Genomic DNA, 21,987 nt, shown 5'->3' on the forward strand with positions numbered 1-21,987 from the left:
AAAAAAGGTTAAAAGTGAAATGTTACTAAATTAATTGTACACGATGAGAAATGCAATTGCGAATCGTCGTCGGGATCTGTTGAGTATTTCCTCAGATTTCTTGTGGAAAATTAGACTGACATTAAAAAGGCACATTACAGGAAATGTACACACATTGCTGGCATTAAAAACCCTTTATAATTTAGATTTCAGACATCTCCCAGTCTCCACAAAAAATTACATTAAAAATATGAAATAAACAAAATAGTAGGCTACATATAAAAGAGTGCCTCAAAAATTAACTGTTCAAGATCTAAACAAAAGTTAACATAGCTTAGGTTATATGATTAATGGCGAAGTTGAATGTCGAAATTTGTCGAGGATCCACTCCAGCTGTCCAGAGCACAAATGAAGATTACGCACACACGTCTGCATGTCGGGTAACAAAAAAACCTCAAGAAGATAATACTGGTGACGACTGAGATCTCTGCGTTTCTTTTCTACCCTTCTATCCTGCCGTTAGAAACAGCTTGCGTTCGCAGGTTACGAAGATAAAGAGGATTTTCCTAATTAAACACGAGTGCCATAAAATGGCCTCGTGACCCACTTCAGCCTTGGGCGTCAGGAAACGATGTGGTCACCACGTCTTCAGTCCTTTTTTTCTGGAATATTCGGACATCAGTCCTACTTATGACTATGGCAGAGAGACAAAATCGTATTGGTGTGCATGCAATAACAAGCGTGAATCCTAAAAAAAAGCGAAAGACAGATGGCGCGTTCCCTTGCGCAATGCCATTTTGGTTGATAAATTGGAGCTGGCGTCGCCCCAAAACGCACACAAAGAAAGGGAAACAGATAAAGAAAGAAAAAAAAAATAAAAAAATAAAGGCAATGACCAAATTCCAATGATGAGATGCTTGGGTTATAAATACGTCCGTTCTCTACACATTTATAGAGGTGTGGAATAAGCTAGATAAACAAAATTGCATAGCCATAAATTGTGCAAAATCTGCATACCACATACCGGTATGTGTTGCAACAGTGTGATATATTCAGCAGAAGACCTGAGAAACATAAGTAGTGCGCAATCCTGCATGCATCACGTCAAATGTTCCTCTGAATGGCTGGCGAATAAACTGCACCGAATGTTCTTGAAAGGGGGACGACAGAGAGCACAGAGGACTGGATATTCCCTTTGTACTTGCTGATTGAAATGCCACACAGTGTTTGAGAGTCTTGCTCCGACCTTAAATGGTTAGGTGGGTGCAGTCATATCCCGGACCCGTGGCACGCGTCCAAACTCTCAGATTACTGCTGTGTGTTTTTTTTTGTGCCACAGGGTTTTCGGTGCTTTGTGCGGCAGCGTCGAGGGCGCGTTTTACGCACGAGATATTACTGCGAGTTTTGTGCAATATCCTCGCTTTAGAAACAGCGAGCCCCTCTGACTATATTTTGTCAGTTTGTGTTTGCAATGATTGCCTCGTGCAAAGGCAGAATCTGTTGAAAGAGCGACCGACAGCCTCGCCCATCAATGGCGCAGGCGGCAGCCTTTCTTTTCCACAATGATGTCCTTGTGAAGACGCCATGTTGAAAACGAGAACTGCAAGAGAAGCCATTAAACATCAGACTATTTCTGAGGTCGCTTTGGACATGGGTCAGCAATGAGAGGTGTCTATAATAATGATTTTTACACCTTTATCTGCTTTTTTTTCTTACAAGTCTATAAATCCCCACAGGAAGAAAAAAAAACTTGTATTTTTAAAATGCACTTGAAAGATAAATATGATTTTAATGTTACATGTTAAAACAAACGGATAGAATAGTCCCAAATCATTTTTCTCAAATAAGGTCGTATAAACCATTACCTTCGGAAAGATTTTTTTCTCTGCTCTGTCTTCTGTATGATGAAGAGCGAGTGCATTTCTCTTGTCATTCTGTCTTCAGGAAGAGAAAGGGATTGTTTGCATATTGCAATATCTAAAAGTGCCTCAAGATTTCCAGCAGCTCCACTCGTTGGAGACTGCGCAGATTGGTGTGTTAAATGATGAATTATGTCGAAAAACGACGGCAGAAATATGGTTATTGTCGTTTTCTTCCTTTTAGGCGTTGCAACCCAACCCCCTCTTTAAAGCCAGTGTTAAAGGATCCGAAGATGGGAATGAAAACGTTCCTGTTTCTTCATCGTTTAGGCCTGATAGAATTATTTCAACAAAATGTTAAGGTAAATATCTCTGTTAGTGCTTTGATAATTCTGTATGTTTAGAGTCATAATTATACATGATCTCTAGCGTGTGCTGTACGCTGTTATGAGACTAATAGTGTTATGAAATTAAAGTGTGCCCTTGGCGCAAGGTCAGATATACAGTGAGTGTTCACTTACTGAAAATACCAATCGAAAAAAGGGATTTCCACTCAACTGTAAAACCAGGAATACACCATTCCCAATATAAACGTCATGAAAGAAAAGTGAATTCCACATTATCATTTTACTTTAAAAAAAAATATGTCTTGATACCAGTACTGCTGTAGGGTTTTTTTTTTTAAAGTGAGGCGCAACCAGGATGAGCATTAAAACAACCACAAACCCTATCAATCATACCTGTGATTCAGCATTTTTTGCAAAAGGCCAATCGTCCTTTTTCTCTATGGCCTGCCTTGTTTGCTGAAATGTGAGAAGCAATCAATTTAAATGGATATTTAAAGAGAGAGAGAGAGAGAGAGAGAACAGCATGCAAATGAATGTTCTGAAGACAAAGCTTTACTCAAAACTAATGACACTTAGGGAGCACTAAAAAGAAATAAAAACTCAGCCAGTTTACATAAATGCCTCAGTTTAATTAGCAATAAAACATTTATTCTGCAGCTAAATAAGCAAAGACAATAAAGATAAACTTACTTATTGATTAATGCTTGGCCCTGAACAAGGCAGGGCCTTACAAGCAGTTGGTAATTTTCATGTGTTTTTTTCTTTCTCCCTCTCTCTCTCTTTTTACAGTCTAGTTAGTAATAATATAATCAAATGCAAAATGTTTATTCAGTAGCATTTTACTAAAGAATAAAATGCTGTTATATGGGTGTGCCATGACCTAGTTTGCTGGGACAAAGATGGTTTCCAGGAAGAGAAAAAAAGTTTAAAAATGTCAAAGGGATACCATCCAACATTTCATCTTCCTTCTTCTCAGATCCTGTAAACAGAAACACTGTATGTATTAAATAGTCCATAAAAGGCTGATGAAATCAAGATTTAGATCCCTTTAGGAACAAAGGAAACCCATTTTGACCATTGAGTCCCAGTGTAGGAGAAAATGGCTGCGCCTGCATTCAGCCTTCTTTCTGCTCTCTGTAGGAAGAACTGAAGGCTGTGCTTCTAATAGCTGAATCTACTGTGGTGCTTCAATCTGATTGGCTAGAGAGAGAGCTGCTGTTAACCAGCCAATTGCCCAAGCACCGCAGAATATCAAACAATGTTGGGAATGGTTTGAGACATGCATCACTACTAGTATCAGTACAAGACAAAAACTAACATTAGATGTTTAAACACAATAATCACCACTTTATTTTGTCGTTTATATAGGATGAACCCTCGTGAAAGTTCATTTTACTAGCACATTCTGAATGCAAAGCTTAAGGCATATTCCGGAATTAATGTTTAAATAAAAACAAAAACGCAGTTCGTTTCTAAACCAAATCATTTGGGCTTCCAGCGCGTGTCCCAATTCAGTTTTAACAACCTTCCCCAGCGTCGCTCCTCCATGTCCATCTTGTATTTAACGTCCACGTAAATCTATCGCGCAGATTCAACGCGTTCAAAGCGTTCGCTTTCCTGCTAGAAATTCAAGATATGTCCACCTTATATTCGTTTAGCGCACATAACTCATTTTGTACGTGTTTCTGACTGCCGCACAAAAACACCGCGTTAGCCTAAGCATTAAAAACAATAAATCGCAAGTGCGTGTCGAATGTGCCGGAAGGCTGAGATAGTGGTGTATTGTGAGAGACAGAAACCCCAGACTAGAGGCACACAATATGTGTTGGCTGGCAAAAAGGAGGCAGTATCTTTAAAATCATGTAATGTGATCGGCGAAACGTTGAAGATCTAGCCGTTTTATATTAAACTACTCGATCGGGCGCACAATGTCCAGACCTGGAGAAAGAAACAAGCTAAATGAAGATCACGCTAGAAGACAGAGTTCAAGTAAGCTTTCTGTTTTTTCTTCCTCTGTAATGTCTGTTTCGGGTATCGCTCCGAACCCCCCGTTTTCTACAACGTAACGTTAACGTTACTGTTTGTGTGCAAATATCAATCTTTGCCATGTCAGGAGTGTGAAGCGTACTTTCTGTTTTTTTGTCATCTCGTCGTTAGGTTTGGCGAACGGAATGGAGAACAGCCATCCTCTCTGCAGCTCGGGAGAGAAACGAAGTCATCACTGGAGAAGTTACAAGTTGATTATTGACCCAGCGTTGAAAAAGGGATCGCACAAACTGTATCGCTACGATGGACAGAGCTTCAGCGTTCCGGTGAGCGAAACGAGCCGTTACAACGGACACATCGACCCGTGTGTTGTGGCGCTGAATGGATATAATAGCCGTCGCGTTGTAAACACCTGACACAGCACATCAAAGAGTTTAACCGTTGCCAAACTTTCACGACTGTCCACTCGTTTTAAAGCTAAACGAGCTCTGGTTGTACCGCAGTCGTTCTGGTGACAGTGACATGCCCGGTTTGACTGCTCTCTCTGTGTAAAGTACACTTCCTTATGTAAAGTGTTTATAAATGTGTTTGTTTTGTTTGCAGAACCCCGGCATGCCTCCCGTGGACAGCGTTCGAGACCCGAGAATCGGTCGTATGTGGACTAAATACAAGGAGACGGATCTCCCGGTTCCTAAATTTAAGGTAGTTCAGTCAGTCACACCCCCCTGACACATGTGTGCATTTGTCTCGAGTGTTGTTGTTGTGGTTGTTTTTTTAAGTGTCCAACTGCAGGACGTTTGACGTCCACGGAACGCTTTAGTGTTCGGAAACAAGTGATTTAACGTTCTTCTTTTAGATATAACGTACTACTACTAGAGACACGTGCTTTCATTCAAACAGTATATGACGTGAGATGACGTTTTGAGTGACTTCAAACAAACGTTCTGTTTTAAAGAATCGCTTTCTTTTTTTTTTCCTCAGATCGATGAGTGTTACGTCGGTCGCGTGCCCCCGAAGGAGGTCACGTTCGCCAAACTCAACGACAACGTCAGAGAGGGATTCCTCACCGACATGTGCAAGAAGTTCGGCGACATTGAGCAGGTGGAAATTTTGTACAATCCGAAGAACAAAAAACACCTCGGAATTGCTAAAGTTGTATTCGGAACCGTCAAGGCGGCGAAGGACGCTGTCCAGAACTTACACAACACGTCTGTCATGGGCAACATCATCCACGTGGAGCTGGACCCTAAAGGTAAGAGTTAAAATACTAAACTGGACATCTACGACATCTAATATTATTCGGAGGAACGTTATCTGACAGAAGTACATCAAAATAACGCTTGTGTTCGTCTATTTGAATAGATTGCTTGTGACATGAAGTCACGTGCGAAAATTTACGTTGGTTGCTTGGTAACCACTAAACTGCAAGTCAGCGGTTGAGGGATAAACCGACGTGTTTGCTTTGACGTTTTACGTTGCTGTAACTGTTAATTAGATATTTAGTTATAGTTTGTAGCTACATAGCAATTGTTTAACCTCAGTAAAATATGTATATAAGTATTTAAAATAAAACTGTGTGTTATAAAATATATAGGAGGTGGTTAACCAAGACTAAAACATAATTGTTATACAAATGAAAATGTTGGAAATGTTAAAGCTTTGGTTTGGACGGTTTACTGAAGGACAAGCACACTGAATCGTCATTAACCTTGTAAAAGTGAGATCCTGAAGGCAGGATGACAGCTGTATTGGGTCTCCCCTCTCTTAAAGAGACAGTACCGTTTCATCTGTTATCGTCAGTGACGTGAATAGAAAGTGCATGCATTTCATGCATTATACTGTAATCTTCTTAATTGATGTGTATATATAGATGATGTCTATGTATATAAATAGGTGTATTTATATGTATATTTAAGTTTTAACATTTTTAACATACAATGCATGTAACATTTTACAGACTTGTTTTAGTAATTTTATTTTCAAGTGAGATTATTAGCCAATAGTATTTGGCAAAAGCATATTTCTATTAAGATTTACACTGAAATGATTTTTTCTGTTATGTTTTTGTAACAACAACAAAAGCTTAATATGTACTGAAACGGAAAATGTAACAAAATGAAATGGTATTTGGCAAAAGCACATTTCTATTAAGATTTACAATTAAATAGTTTTTTTCTGTTATGTTTTTGTGACAACAACAAAAGCGTAATATGTACTGGTACTGAAAACGGAAAATGTAACAATGAAATGTAACATTTGTTGGATAATATAATGCAGGCAAATTGGAATTGCATACTTTTTCTTTCTTTCTTTTTTTCTTAGATTGTAATGCAACTAATAGATAAAATGTGTATGTCCTTTAGATGTAGCCCACATTGTATTTCACTAATCATGTTCACCAAAGAATTGTGCAATCTCATCTATCTGTTCAGGTGAAAATCGCCAAAGGTACCTCCAGCGTCTGATCAATGGAAGTTATACTCCACTCACTCTTCCAGTTGGTGGTGAAGAGGCCTGTGAAGTTTCTCCACGCAGCTTGGTTGAAGCCCTGCTGGTAAAAACCAAAACCAAACCAAATTATGCTATTACGTGTGACATTAATTATAGAAAGAATCGGAACACTTAAGGTTGTACTACAAAGCAAAAAATTAAAAACATTTTTTATTTACAGCTGTATGAAGAATGCCAATATCAAAATAGCTTTAGGCAGCTGGAATCATTTTATCAAATTGGTTTGTTCAAAAACAATTATTTGATTCAGAACAAAAACAAAAGTTTATTTATTTAATTTGTTTCTTTTAACTACAAATGCTCATATTATGTATTTCTTAAAAACATAGTTTATTACTCTTATGTACATTTAATAATGTTGTAATGTGGAGTATTGAGATATTTAATAATAATAATTAAATGCGTTAAAATGTTTGAATCACATTGTTTTAGTACAAAAAGTATTTTACCCCAGCACACTGTATAACATGCTGGAGTTTTGAGCTTTTTAGAATCTTGTCATGACAATTAAATCAGTTTAAATTTTAACCTATTAGTTAACACATTATTTTAATACAAAAGGTATTTTACACCAGCACAGTGTATAAATGCTCTCCCTCTCTAGAAGAAACCTCTTTATCTCTAATCCAGTTTATCAGTTCAGTAGGTGGTTAAATGGACACTGACTGAAATGCACATAATAGCTGCTACCAGCAGAGAGCTGCACACTATAACAACTCCAGTTATGAGCATTATCACACAGCGGGGCCATGTGAAAACAGAGAGTGCCATTAACTGATATTTAGCATGTTAATGCCATTAGAAAGTCCAGAGGAGTGATTTTGTTTATGAAAAAGTTGCATTGAGAAATTCTGAAATGTGTTTAAGTTGGTCATGCTTTTGTGTTCACAGCCGCTGCGAAGACTGTCCGAAGGCAGTTCTTCTGCAGTCGGAGGCACAGCCACGCCGGGCGGCACCAACACCCCCATGTCCCTGGATACGGCCTACTCCAGCCTAAGGCAGGATACGCCACAGTCCCAGGGTACCCCACACACCCCGCGGCCATCAGGCACCCCGTTCTCTCAGGACTCCAGCTATTCCAGCAGGCAGGGAACTCCGGCGTTCCAGTCGAGCCGTGCTGAATCCTCGGGAGGCTACAAGTCGAGACGGCATGAAACCAAATTCCAGGATGCCTACAACCGAAGGCCAGAGAGGCACTATGTCCATGGTACAGGAGGAGGGGCACATCGTGGCAATGCAGAGCAACCACCCAGTTTTAAGCAGCATCAGCCCCCCGAGCCACCGTCGCCTGCTTTTGCACACACGCCGCCGCCACCAGCCAGTGCAAATTTCAAGAATGCTTTCTCTCCTTATCAGCCCCCAATGCCCCCAGTGTACCCTCACACAGAGCCCTCCTTCCACCAGCCTGTTCAGCGGGAAGTGGATTATAGGAGACCGCCTCAAGCCCCGCCACCCTCGAGCACCGACTTCATGCCTGTCAGAGACAGGCCTGCAACGCCACCAACCCCCGAGCCGCCACCCCCTGCTCCAGAAGCCCAACCAGCCACGCCTCCCCCCTCCACGCCGGAGCCCTGCCCGTCGCTGGGCACCCCGACCCAGGACTCCGAGCGCAACAGCTTGGACTCGCGCATAGAAATGCTTCTGAAGCCCTTCCTGAACGAGCGCGGAGACTCAGATGCTGAGGTTCGCATGGACGGCAGTCCGATCTCCTCCTCGTCCTCTCAGCTCTCCCCTATTCCACCCCAGCGGCCCTCGCGGCCTGCAAGCACCGGCCTGGAGGACATCAGCCCAACGCCGCTTCCTGATTCGGATGATGATGAACCTATTCATGGTACTGCTTCCCTGTTGTCAAACTCTAGGTCCATGTCGCCCTCCAACATGCACAGTAAAAGCTGTGCGGGAGAACCACGGACGCCCGTTGACAAAATGGACACGGTAAGACCTTAGATATGATCTCTCTTTGCTGAACTTTACTGTCAAGTCAAATTTATTTATATAGTGCTTTAAATAATACAGATTGTTTCAAAGACACTTCAAAGTAATAAAAAAAGAAAGTAATAGTATAAAGATTGCAGAGTTCTTTATAAACCATTTTTGCTGGAAAGCACCTCTAAATAACAGACAATACTGTCATTATTCAGTTCAATTTAGTTCAGCGTTGATTCAGTTTAGTTCAGTTTGCAGCTGCACAAACAGTTCTTCTGAAATGTCCCCTTTTTGAAGTATTGATTTAGTTTGTTCAGATGGAATGAACTGATTTGTAAGCCTCATTGAATCGGTTTTTCAGTTTTTGAAACTGATTAAATAATATATTTTTGACATTTTTGTAGCAAAAAACGATATGCTCTAAGTGTTTTAAAGTGTTGCCTTCTAAATTGCTTTAGTGTAGTTTGCTACTATTAGCTATTAGTTTGTAATGGATCTAACGACTCAAAGACTTCTGATGTGGTGTTAAATAGGATATTATGAGTTTCTGTATGGAGGGTTTGAGGACCCAGAAGAAATGTGAGAGGCATCCGCACTCATCTTCCTTTAAAGTGGCCCTTTACTTTCCCTTTTGTTTCACATTTTAGCTGTAGAAGAAATAGTGCAATCTGGCTGCAAAGCATGTTTTTGTTTTTTCTATATTTAATTTAGATCTCAGTGTGCAATGTTTTGTAGGGTTTATTTAAACCCATAGGTCTAGCCAGGAGACTTCTTGGCATCACTGCTTATTTCCTTGTTTACTTGAGATTTTGCAACTCAACCCTTTGTGACATTTCAGCAGCATGAAAAATAGAGAGTTTAGCCTGGCACTGTTTAAGTCCTAAATGTTAATCTGTACCAAATATGCTTTCCATAGAGAAATGTGAGAATATTGGGCATCTGCAGTAAGGACATACATGTTCAATGCCTAATGAGGCTTCCTCTTGTAAATATACTTGTTTGCATTACAGCCCCTAGCTCTGTATGGCAACCCCATGAAATATGATCCTACAGTGAATGCCGCCTATGTGCAACACACTTTCATTTCCTCTTACACGCAGTTCAACTTGAGAAACAATGAACAGCCGTTAGCACACTTTTGTGCTTTACTTCCTGCTTGAAAGCTGGACCATCAGGATAGTGCTGTTCTTACTAAATCTCTAAAACTATCGTTTAACAAGGGCTGTGTCATATCTGAAAGTCTTTGGATTCCTACATTCAAGCTATTTACAATGATTGTTTCAAAAGAATATCATTACTATTGCTTTGGGTTAATGATTTAAATAGACTTTAACACTAAAAATGTAATTCTGGTGCATAACTAGTCCTGTATCATTTGGGCTGTAAACAAGTCACTCAGTTTGTTGAACAGAGCATGATAATACTTTTCTAGGTGATCTGATTTATGATCAAAATCCTTTTGAAAAGGGGCCCCACATGCACTGGTGAGTTTTGCACACTAGTTTTAAGATCTTAAAAGGGGTCCTATTATGCTCTTTTACAAAGTCTTGATTTTGTTTTGGGGCAATACTAGAACATTCTCTCATGATTGGTGGTTAGAAAAAACACATTATTTTTCAAATAATTTACATTATTACAATACCTTTCTCCACAGCCTGGCATAAATGGCTCGATTAGTTTCGGGTTTGATGAAGGCCCGCCTTCCGAAAAATGAAATGTGTTGTGATTGGTTAGCTGTCCCAGTCCGTTATGATTGGCTAACAGCTTAGACAGTGTTTCAGTACTGCCCCGCCCCTTGCCAAAGCACCGAGTTCCATCAGCTCCAGTATAGTTAAGGATGGCGTCAATATTGCCATATCATTTTGAGCCGGATTCAGACCCTGAGAATATTAAACAAGAGGATCGCGCAGAACCTTTGCATGCACTGATATTGCAAGACATATTAGAGTGGTAACAATATATATATATATATATTTGTATATATATATATATATATATATATATATATATATATAGATATATAGATATATATATATATATCTCTATGGTGGTAACGTTATTGTTGTTGTTTTTTTTTGTTGTTTTTTTTTTTGCTAAATCAAGTATTAGATAGGATGTCAACAACCACTTAAAAATAACTGCATTTACTATGTACAGATAAGTGCAAAGGTAATATGTATTGTGTTTATTGTTTTTTAATTCTAACATTATAACATGAATTGCAGTGAAACTGTTATACAGATGAATTTATTTATACCATAGTCCAGTGTTTCCCACAGACTTGCACTCTATTTGTGGCACATATATGTGCAAATTCATTCTCTGCCAGCAGGATGCAATGTTGGAGTGGTAGAGATCGAGGTTTCGCCAGTAACAGCTGTACACAAAGCAGCGCTTCGCTCACAAACACTGCTTTACCAGACATCACATGCAAGAAGAAATGAAAATGACATCCAGAATTTTCTGAAGACAGTCAGATTCCTTTAGAAATACAGTGATATAAAAACACCCGCACCTTGTTTTTTTGAAACATGCAGTGCTCATGTTTATTCAACTAATTCAAAGCTTTTTAGAAAATCTATTTGTGATGGTCAGTTTTGATATTGTGGCAGGCGCCACAAATAAATAAATGTATGGGAAACACTGTAGTCTTATAATTGAAGTATAAATTCTGCAGATTACATCATTGTCCAGTATTGTACAATCAGCAATTTATAAAAAGTGAAAAAGCATAAGACCACTTAAAGCAATTATTTAATTAATTATTGGAAAGCAAACATCTTAATCAGTGCTATTTTTGCTTTATTAAATATACAGCATGTTTGTCACAGTGTTGTAGTTAATAAAATTGGTAAATTACTGAAATAAAGCTCAAGTAAATATATATTATTGGATATACTGATTTTTTGTCAGAGTTTTTTTTTTAATTTTATTGGTAAATTTTTGGGATGATGGAAAGACTTTAAAAAGTCTTGAATTTTGATGTCTGGGTTTTAAAAATTGTGCTGTATGTAACTTCTCCGTATTGTAATTTTCCTCAAAAGTTTCATTTGTCAACCACTATTATTTTGATTAAATGACGTAGTATAAATAAAGAGTGGCAGAACCAATAATTGAGAACGCAACACAGCCCCGGGTCACAGTACAAAATACTGCGAACACGTGATGCCTTCAGTAAATGAAGATCACGCGCTGCAGCACCACAACCATAGACTGCAAAGCAAAACAACACAACACAGACCTCAAGCAACAAGCAAAGGAGAAGCGCGAAAAATCAAAGAAAATCTCAGCATTCCACAGGAAAGGTTGACTGACGGCGTTATATTTTTAACGTTTGTTGTTACGTTAGTTAGCTACCAATTTCATTCTGAGGTTATGGGGAAATGTAAATTTAATGAAGCGTGGCTGGATAAAAACTCTTTTAGTCATTGGTTGAAACCAGTGGACAACCTTGATAAAGAGATTGCTGCCCTGAGTGAAGAGCTAAGGAGTTGACTGTGTTTCTTAATTTAATTTATTGTTGAGTTCTGATTTTCGATGTTTATTGTTCAGGGGTCTCTCAGTTCCCCATATTCCCAGCATGGAATAAGTAGCTAGCTAATGTTAAAAAACAACATTGTTTGGCAAACTTTCTTGTGGCCTATTGAAATGTTTTTATTTTTCAAATCTGCTTGACTTATCTTTTACCCATTCCACATTTGAAAAATAAATGAACACAAGTTCAAGGATTTTGTTTTTCTTTGCTGGTAGGGACGTGAAATAGGCATTAATTTTTTATATAAATGGTCTTAAAAAGGTCTTAAAAAGACTTGAATTTAACTTAAAGAAACCTGTAGGAACCCTGTATATATTTTTTATGACAAACCTAAATTTCAAAGAACATAAATTTAAATTAGAAATGTTGACTTTGCAAATGAATGAAATAAATGTTATTTTACAAAAACTAAAACTGGAATCATTAAAGATAATAAATTAAATTGAAATAAATAAAATGATAAAAGCACTTGATAATAAATGATAAAAACAAAACTACCAAAAAAAAAAAAAAAACTCAAATTGTACAAATAAATGCTATTTCAAAACATTAAATAAATATTTGAAAAATAGGAAAATAACAACGGGTAACTTAATTAATGAAATACTCATTGGGCCGGATTACCGAAACTTTAAGTAGAAATTTCTTCTTAACTGCCATTTTCTTCTTATTTCCTAACTTAATAAAAAGTTACGAATATTTTTAATCCTAACAATTTTTAACAACATTCTAATCTTTTTTCTCAAGATTCTTCTTAAGACAAAACTTAAGAAGAATTCAAATTCTTGAAAATAATCTTCTTAAAAACCATTGTGAATAACTTCTTAAAGTTAGGATAGCCCCAGACTTGTCTTAAACCCCAAATAGTAAGAATTATTCAATTATTCAATTTATTGGGTTATTTCAAATGAATTAAATTTAAGCATTACAACAACAATAGCTATATATAATACATAGAAGGACTATTAATAGTGATGTGCACAAGTTCTCTGAAGTGACAGTGATGACATTGTAAACAATGATCGGTCATGATTAGCCTATGTGTTAGATAGGGAATTTTACTTGTTTACTTTTCGCTGTTAATTTAAGCCTATAAATATGACTATAGCTGCATCCCAAATGACGTACTATATGCTATGCACTTATACACTATGTACTCAACCATGTAGTTTATGAATTTTATGAGGTTATTTTGTCATTAATAATCGGAATCTGATAGACCATCTCCCTTCGCTACGCAGTTTTTTTATACTACAAAACGTTATAGCATAGTGCATAAGTACACGATTTTGGAAGCACCTATAATCTTTGGCAATATTCAGTGCATAGGAATGCGCAGGATGCATTTGCTGTTGCAGCGCAGATGAAGATGTTCTTAAGGACATATGTATTTGAGAACTTTTTCAAGAATTGCACTTAGGAACATTCTTACAAACTTAATTTATTTCTTAAGATGTTTGTGAATCTGGCCCATTATTATGCTCTCTTAAGCAACAGAACTTTATTAAAATTTTATGTCTAGATCAAGTTAAAAGGGGGGGAGGGGGAAATACGAAATTTATCTTTTCATAGTTGCACAGGGGTTGTTAAACCAAAGGCAATACAGACCAATAGATAGTGTTCACCAGCTTAGCTTTGTAAATGACTTGTTTGTGCTCTAATGCAACAGATGTTTGGGTTTGTTTTTTTAAACGCAGGGCCATCAGTCGTCAGGTGAAGACATGGAGATTTCTGATGATGAGATGCCTGGCACACCGATCACTAGCGGGGACTGTGCCAAAAACATTGTGGTCAACTCTGCGATGTCTCCGATGCAGACCATTCCCATGCCCCCACCAGGGTTCCCCCCACTGCCCCATCCACAGGCTGGCTTCCCACTGCCGCCGCCGCCTCCTCTTCCAACTGTACCGCACCTGGCTGGCCCCCATCCAATGCTACACCCATTGCACCCTTATCCCCCTGGCATGATGCCCATTATGCAGATGGACCTGATGAGCTCCTTATCACAGTGGGGCAGCGTTCACATGTCCTTCCAGATGCAAACTCAGATGTTAAGTCGCATGGCGCAGAGCCAGCTGTCATACCCTTACCCTCACTTCATCAGCAGGGCTGCTGCAAGCGCCGGTGCTGCTGCCGCCGCAGCCATGCAGTTTGGGGGCCCGTATCCGCCTCTGTCTATGGTTGGTGCACCTGCAGGCACTGTGGGTCACGGGCAACCCTGGCCCCTACCCAACATGCCCAAGTTCAACCCTGCTGTTCCCCCTCCAGGCTATGAGCCCCAAAAGGAAGACCCACACAAAGCCACTGTGGATGGAGTTCTTATGGTTATCGTCAAGGAGCTGAAGGCCATCATGAAAAGAGATCTCAACCGAAAGATGGTGGAGGTGGTGGCCTTCAGGGCATTTGATGAGTGGTGGGACAAACAGGAGCGTTCGGCCAAGGTAAGAGCCATTTAACAAACCCAGGCCTGTTTTAAATGTTACATGATCCCTGTTGCTGAATATGTAAATACTTCTGGAAATGAATAATAACAAATGCAGCAAATTTGGTTTTCAGTCTATTTAAGTTGTGCCAGATACAAAATCACTGTCAAGTTGATAAGTAACTTTCATAAATATCGTTCCCTTTAAATGACTTCTTGTTCAACAGTCATGCATTCATCCTAAATGTTGCTGAACTGCACTGACATACTGCAAAATGAAATGGAGAAGTTTGGACAAGTAAATATTTTAATAATATAATATTTGTAATAAGTTAATATAATAATGTTATTACATTCCCTAAAACCTTCCTTGGATGGGTTAATAAATTGATATTTAATCTGTTGGTGCTCTGGAGAGGATAGTAATGGACAAACTTGTACAACAGTTAAAAATATCCCTTACTTCTGTACTCTTGCTCTAAATTAAATGTTAGCTTATTCCAGAACTGAATGTTCCAAAGAGTATTGGAACAATTAGTCAAAAAGAAAACCACAGTTTATTAAATTTTCAAACCTGAGGTCATGTAATTATACTAACAGAATTATCTGCCGTCGTCATGTTTCTGCACCTGCAGGCTGCGGTTACACCTGTGAAGACAGGTGAGGGCAAAGATGAGGAAAAAGAACGGGCCAAACCCAAAGAGACTATATCCTCTAGCTTACTCGAAAACTGGACCAAGGTTGAGGGTCTGGGCTTCGAGGGAATGGGACTCGGCATAGGCCTACGCGGTGCCATCCGATTACCATCTTTCAAGGTACCAAACTGCTACCCTGTGTTTTTGTTAGTTTGCTGTTGTACTGTTAAATTTGCTCATTATCAGTTGCTGCTCATTTGTTTGCAGGTTAAAAGGAAACAGCCCCCTGAGCCAACATCTACCAATGACAATAAGAGGGTGCGACCATCCACACCTGTCGATGATGAGCTGGAAGATGAAGGTGTGTGATTGATATACTTGCCTAGTTAATCATATTTCTGATCTTTAAACTGAATCTTGGACAACTTGTTTCCACTGTTGGCTGTAAAGTGGCAATGCTTTACATGATTTCATGCCATTTTTATAAACTAACTTGGTAAGGTTCATTCTCAGAGTCAGAAAGAACAGATCTTCGTATGGATGGTTCCAGAGCAGATGGTGGTGGTTCTTCTGCCAAGCGAAGACCAGCCAGGCCTCTGGAGCTGGACAGCGAAGGTGAGGAGGAGGAGGAAACCTCTGGCAAAGAGGAGTCATCACTTTCAGACCATGAAGAGGTGCCAGTGGAAGATGCCTCTGAGAGGTTGTCCTCTGGCATGGTGAGCACCTATCCACAGTATTTCTTAATAAACCTTAAGCAAGTGTAGTTATCAGGCTCTATATACAACACTTATTTGAGCCTAACATAAACATGCCTTCTTAGGATATGGAGGATGAGGAAGATGATGAAAAGAAGAGCAAATCAGACTCCAGTGAGAGTGAATCATCGGAGTCATCTGATGACGGTAATGGCAAAAGTTTGATGAATATTGAGCCCTTGTGGTCACTGTAATTGACCTGAGGTAATGACCTTCACTTCTTTGCCCCCTCAGAATCTTCTAGCTCATCTTCCTCTTCCAAATCTGATTCCGATTCTTCTGGGAGCGAGAGCTCGTCTGACTACGAATCGAGTTCAGGGGAGGAAGAAGAGGAAGAAGAAGAGCAGGCAGTAGCAATGGAGGATGAAGATGAAGATGATGCACAAACCTCATCGACGTCCTCATCTTCCTCATCCTCGTCTTCTGAAGAGGAGGATGTTGACGTAAAAGCTCCAAGTACCCCCACAGGACCACCACCAGAAGAGGAACCAAATGAGTTGGGCAGGTTGGAAGCGTTGGATGAGGCAGAGGTTGACCACAAACATACTGCAGTGAGCTCAATCAAGCCTGGAGTTGAAGACATGTGGCCTCCATCTCCCAGAGGACTGCCAGGTCAGAGCCTTGATTGTTGTTTAGTTTGATGTTCATGTAGCAGTTGAGTATTCTGTGTTGAAGTCAGATCCTGATTGGTTGTTGTCTCTTTTCAGCTGATGAACCAGATATTGATTTGGCGGTCAGTATTCCAGTGCCCAAAGCTGAAGCCACCCTGGAGGATGTTGGTAGCTTGCGGCCACCCACCCCAACAGGTTCGTTTGCAGACAGTGATCAGGACACCCGACCAAAGATACCTGCAGAAGATTTTCCTTGTACCCCTGGTCGTGATGGCCCGGTTCCCCTAGAATCAGAGGCTGCAATCCCTCGTTCTCTCCCTATGCCCTCAATGCACCTTCCACTTCCCCCCAATCATGCCCTTGAAGCTCGATCCCTTCTGCCGCTTCCCGAAGCTTTGCCAGATATGCCTGTCCGTGGGCGGTTGCCTACGGAAGAGGACATCCCACGCACACCAGGGAGAGATCTTATGGACAGACCCCGGGGTTTGGGAAAGTCTCAGAGCACTGATACGATTCCTGTCACACCAGGTAGTGACACGCCGTTAACAGGTAACAGCTTGAGCTCGCCGCATATTCCCAGCAGCCCTTTTTCTTATCCCGCTCAATCCCCTGTCCTCAGCGCTGGTATCCCTCGGACTCCAGGTAGAGATCTTACTTTCACCCCAGCTTTCCCTGACTCTGCTGCTTTATCTGCAGGCCTTCCCATTCACAGGAAGGCCTCGTCTGAGAGCTTGGAGGAGAAGTCTCTCTTTAAAGAGCCTCTACTCAGCGCCTCTCCACAGGCCATCCTACAGCCTAACAATGCAAATTCTTCCCCATTCCCTGGTCCTTCTCTTCCTGCTGCTTCACTTCAGGAGCCACCTCTGCCTTCCCAAGGCTCCTCTCCCACTTCTGTTGAAACTTCCTCTCCTGCTGCTCCAAAAGACCTTCCTGTTCCAATGATAGATGTTCCTGTGCCCTTAGATACTACTCTAAGCAAGAGGAAACCGGGACGCCCCAAGTCTAAAAAGGTACCTATGGTGACCTCTCCAGATTCTGAAGAGCCTCCAGCTCCAATGGTGGCCTCTTCACCTCCAGATCTACCGGTAAATGATCTGTACCCAGACCACCCTTCAGAGACCTTCAAAAGAGAAGATGGTGACTCCACGCCATTGGAGGAAGAGGAAAACCAAACACAGACAGTCATACCTGAGGTGGAAGACAGGTTGTCTTACGTCGAGGAACCTGTTCAGAAGACGCGCAGACAGAGGCGGGGCTGGCAAGAGTTGTTGTTGTCCATGCACTCCCCTGTGACATCACCACTCCGCCCCAGCTTCCTACCCCGCTCAGATTTTGAGGAGATGACCATCTTGTATGACATCTGGAATGACGGCATTGATGAGGAGGACATCCGCTACCTGAAAATAACTTACGACAAGATGCTGCAGCAGGACAATGGCAACGACTGGCTCAACGACACCCTCTGGGTCCACCATCCTCATATCCTTTACTGCTAAAATGTAAATGTGCGAATTAGCAATAAATATAAATCCATTGTCTTTTATCAATGACAACGACTTTAAGTGTAAAATCCTATGAAAGTGTCCGTTGGTAACATCTGCTCCCTAGTGGCGGCAAATTGAATTCAATTAAAAAAAAAAAAAGATTTGGGGGCATTTGGCGAAGTCATTTAGTTCCTTTTGAAATTTCGAAATTATGCCCCTAGTGGGTTCAAACGGAGTAGCGCAATTGAATTGATTATCATCGGTTGATGTTGAAAATGTAGTTTTCTACATCTCAAATAGAACCCCAGTATTCACAGTTTTGGAACTCTCTTGTTGACATTATTGATATAAAATAATTATGTCCATTAAAATTAATTGCTAGTATTTGCATACCTGTTATGTGGAGATCTATCTGTTCATGTAAAGAAAGACTCCTTGACTCCTCTGAACCTACCAACATGGGCAGCACATCAGGGCTGAAGAAGAAGCGGAAAGAGGACGGTATACGCGACCATGTCACCGGCTGCGCCCGCAGCGAGGGCTATTACAAAATCGACAAGAAAGACAAAATGAAGTATCTGAATAGCTCACGCCTGCAGTCCGAAGAGCCTGATGTGGACACTCAGGTGGGCACTGGGCCGCAGTGATAAAATACTGGAGTTTACTAACAATCAACATCAGGATCTTTGGCAATTTAGCTTAATGAAGTATCTACTGTGTTTGTGTGTGATTTCTCACAGGGGAAGAGTATTCCAGCACAGCCCCAAGTGTCCACGAGGGCAGGTTCAGAGCGGCGGTCTGAACAGCGCCGCCTGCTGTCGTCCTTCAGCTGCGACAGTGACCTCCTCAAATTCAACCAGCTCAAGGTAGGACAAGCGAAACCCAGCTATTTATATCTTGTTCAACATCACCAATCAAAATATGAGCCTTGTCAAAATCTAACGAGTCTCAAATTCTCCACAGTTCCGTAAAAAGAAGATCCGGTTCTGTAAAAGTCACATTCATGACTGGGGATTGTTCGCCATGGAACCTATTGCTGCTGATGAGATGGTTATCGAATATGTCGGCCAGAATATCCGACAGGTGAGCGTGAAGCTAACCAAACCTTCAGCATCTGCTAGCTGCTGGCCAGTCTGTTCGTAACTGTCTCGTCTCCATCTGCAGGTTATCGCAGACATGCGAGAGAAGCGCTATGAGGAGAAGGGCATCGGCAGTAGCTACATGTTCCGTGTGGATCACGATACCATTATAGATGCAACCAAATGTGGCAACTTTGCCCGCTTCATCAATCACAGTTGCAATGTGAGTTTGCTTGTACGTTGTCTTAACAAAAGGTACTTTTGGAGTCGAAAGCCATATTGATCATGTTCTGCTTTGTGTTTTGCAGCCAAACTGTTACGCCAAGGTCATCACTGTGGAGTCGCAGAAAAAGATCGTCATCTACTCCCGGCAGCCAATAAATGTTAACGATGAGATCACCTATGACTACAAGTTCCCCATCGAGGACGAAAAGATACCGTGCCTCTGTGGAGCAGAGAACTGCAGGGGAACCTTAAACTAACCCCAACGGATAGGTGAGAACTTTCTTAAAAACATGCACTGCCCAACAACAAGCCCAGACACCCCGTCTTCTGGATCTACAGAAGAAATAATGGGTGAAATCCAACACATCTACTGGATATATCGTGCAGCTAAGTGTCTGGGACTTCGTTTTTGTACTTTTTCATGATTGTTTACGAATTACAGGTGCTCTTTCAAGCCTAAAAACTGAGTTTTCTACCACTCTTCCATTGACCTCTATGGACTTATATTTCCCCCTAAATGTTTGGGCACTCACTTTGTCGTCTGCCCATTTGGCACAGTTTGTCTTTGCCGTGGAGCTCCTGCTCCTCGTTAGTCCCCTTTTCCTCTGCGGTTTGGTTATGGAGAGACCTCCCCGTCCCTGAACTCGGACCCAAAATACTTTAAGCTGCTCTCGTCTGTCCCACACGCACAAAGTTAAGTTTTAAAAAGCTTTGGTCAGGTTTTTTGTCCTTGTCCATCCAGCCCGACTTGTCTGAAGTTTAGTTTAGTGTCGGACTTCACTGTAATAAGCCCACAAGGTTTAGCATTCATCGTGACACTAACCATTGTTGGGGGAATTGGGTCAGTTGTCTTCAATTTGCAGAACATTCAACAAAAGCACACCTGCGCCGGCCACAAAACAAATCAGTAGAAAAGATCCACAGCTCAGGCAAATTTACACAAAGCGAAATGCTCCTAGGATATTTCAGCCAGCGCTGCATGTGGCACCTACGGACTGGACCTTTTTTAAAGGATCAAAAGCAAAACCAACAATACACTACACTTTATTCTTTCATTTATTCAAGCCATTTTTACAACTTCTCTGTGATCTTTGGATTCGAGCGTGTCTGCTGCCCTCTAGCTTTTGTAAGGTGTAAAGGCAGAAAGCTGCTTGTTTTCAATCAGATTCCACTTTAAAGCTGAACAGCTTAGTATTAACTCTGTGTTTGTCATGTCAGCTCACCATTTCAGCAGATGAACATGCAGAGGTCCAGTTGGCTTCATGCATATTCAGTCACTAGTGCTGAATTGTCTATTACAGAGCAAATCTCACCGATATGATGCTGCTATTCTGCAAACGTATGTCCCGAATTTTCTCCACCAGTTCACTTTAAGAAGCAAAATCCACCTGCACTGGTTTCAGCATGGGTTTTCATAGTATTAAGAGTTCTCTGTGAGTGTGGTAACTGGTGCACAGCACTGATGCTTTTCAAAAAGGTTGCCTAGGCACCAATTCCACTAATAAATCTAATCTAAGTAGATGCACAGATGTTTAGGATATCACACCCTGGAGTATTAGGTCCGTCGACCTGAAAACGTCAGCAGTGGACCCAGAAAAGCAAGTTCAAGTCGAATGCAGTGCCAAATTTGTACTTTAATGTGTCACAACTTCAAAGGCAAACCTTCTTCCATTTGTCTTCTCCTATATGTGTGTGTGTTTGTACGAATGATCTATGTTCACTGGTACTTTGGGCGACCCTTTTGAGGTCCTTCTGCATTTTGCTCAGTATTTAAACATCAGACAGTTTGAAAAACTATTACAGCCTCATTCAGCCAAATTTCCCTTTGAAAGCAGAAGACTTCTGATCTGCAAGGCAGTGGCATAGTCACTTGCTTTTCTTTGTGATTTGGTTATGTTTATAAATGCACTAGAGGCTTCCAACCCCCATCAAGCCAAACAGCACTCACAAGACCAAGCTATGAAACGTGTCCTTTACATTAGTTCACTGGCAGGGTAAGGTCTCCCAGCTTTTTGTTGTTTTTCTTTTTAAATATGTTTATATTGTACAGGATAATAATGGTTTGTATAGAGGAATGAGGCTTTTTTAATCACAATGGGGAGTGATGATGCATCGTTCTGCTTTTATGAGCGACAAATGGAGTATTTAAAATGAATATTTTTCAGGGATCATTATATGAAAAAGGGGTTGAATAGCTAATTTAAAGAAAATGATGCATCTTGTACATAAAACAGATTTGTACTTCCTTTTGAAAGATTGTTTCTTGTAGAAACGTCTTTTTTTTCTGCCCATTTTCCTTTGGATTCTTATGTGTAAATACTTTAACTGTGAATCTATAAATATAAATATATATTTTTTTGTTCCTGAGGATTTGCTACAGCGTCACGGCTCAGAAAGGTCTTATCTGACAGTGAGTACAGAGAGCTGGTGGCAGTATTTCCAGCTTGTGTCAAGCTTTATTTTTTATTTTTGGTTGTAAATTCTATGAAAATCTGTTTGCAGTGTGGGGGAAAAGCATTATCATTCAGAAATGGCAAGGGACATTGGCGAAATTGACCTTTAGCCCATCTATTTATTATACCACAAATGTATGAAAAAAAAGATCATGAAAAAATAAAGGATTTTTTTTTCAA

At 40.5% G+C, this 21,987-nt stretch overlaps 1 protein-coding gene across 4 annotated transcripts; it reads left to right on the plus strand.

The window, feature by feature from the left end:
• Positions 1–145: 145 nt before the first annotated feature.
• Positions 146–21,987, plus strand: LOC109080175 (histone-lysine N-methyltransferase SETD1B-A-like). Of its 4 annotated transcripts, none has more exons than XM_042733070.1 (19): positions 146–1,647; positions 2,083–2,200; positions 4,343–4,497; positions 4,775–4,873; positions 5,153–5,423; positions 6,604–6,725; positions 7,574–8,617; positions 13,841–14,584; positions 15,201–15,380; positions 15,468–15,561; positions 15,714–15,916; positions 16,021–16,102; positions 16,190–16,567; positions 16,663–18,045; positions 18,501–18,676; positions 18,791–18,916; positions 19,014–19,133; positions 19,215–19,352; positions 19,438–21,987. In XM_042733070.1, exons 3-19 carry the CDS (start codon positions 4,357–4,359, stop codon positions 19,609–19,611), a joined length of 5,475 nt encoding a protein of 1,824 aa, XP_042589004.1. In that variant the 5' UTR covers positions 146–1,647; positions 2,083–2,200; positions 4,343–4,356; the 3' UTR covers positions 19,612–21,987. The 4 variants fall into 4 exon arrangements, with proteins under 4 accessions (XP_042589004.1, XP_042589003.1, XP_042589006.1 ...); XM_042733072.1 differs by lacking the exons at positions 146–1,647; positions 2,083–2,200 and adding an exon at positions 3,933–4,174 and having other exon boundaries at positions 16,663–17,115; positions 17,530–18,045; XM_042733069.1 differs by having other exon boundaries at positions 146–2,200.

This window comes from Cyprinus carpio, chromosome B10, assembly GCF_018340385.1.
Source record: "Cyprinus carpio isolate SPL01 chromosome B10, ASM1834038v1, whole genome shotgun sequence".
NCBI lineage: Eukaryota > Metazoa > Chordata > Actinopteri > Cypriniformes > Cyprinidae > Cyprinus > Cyprinus carpio.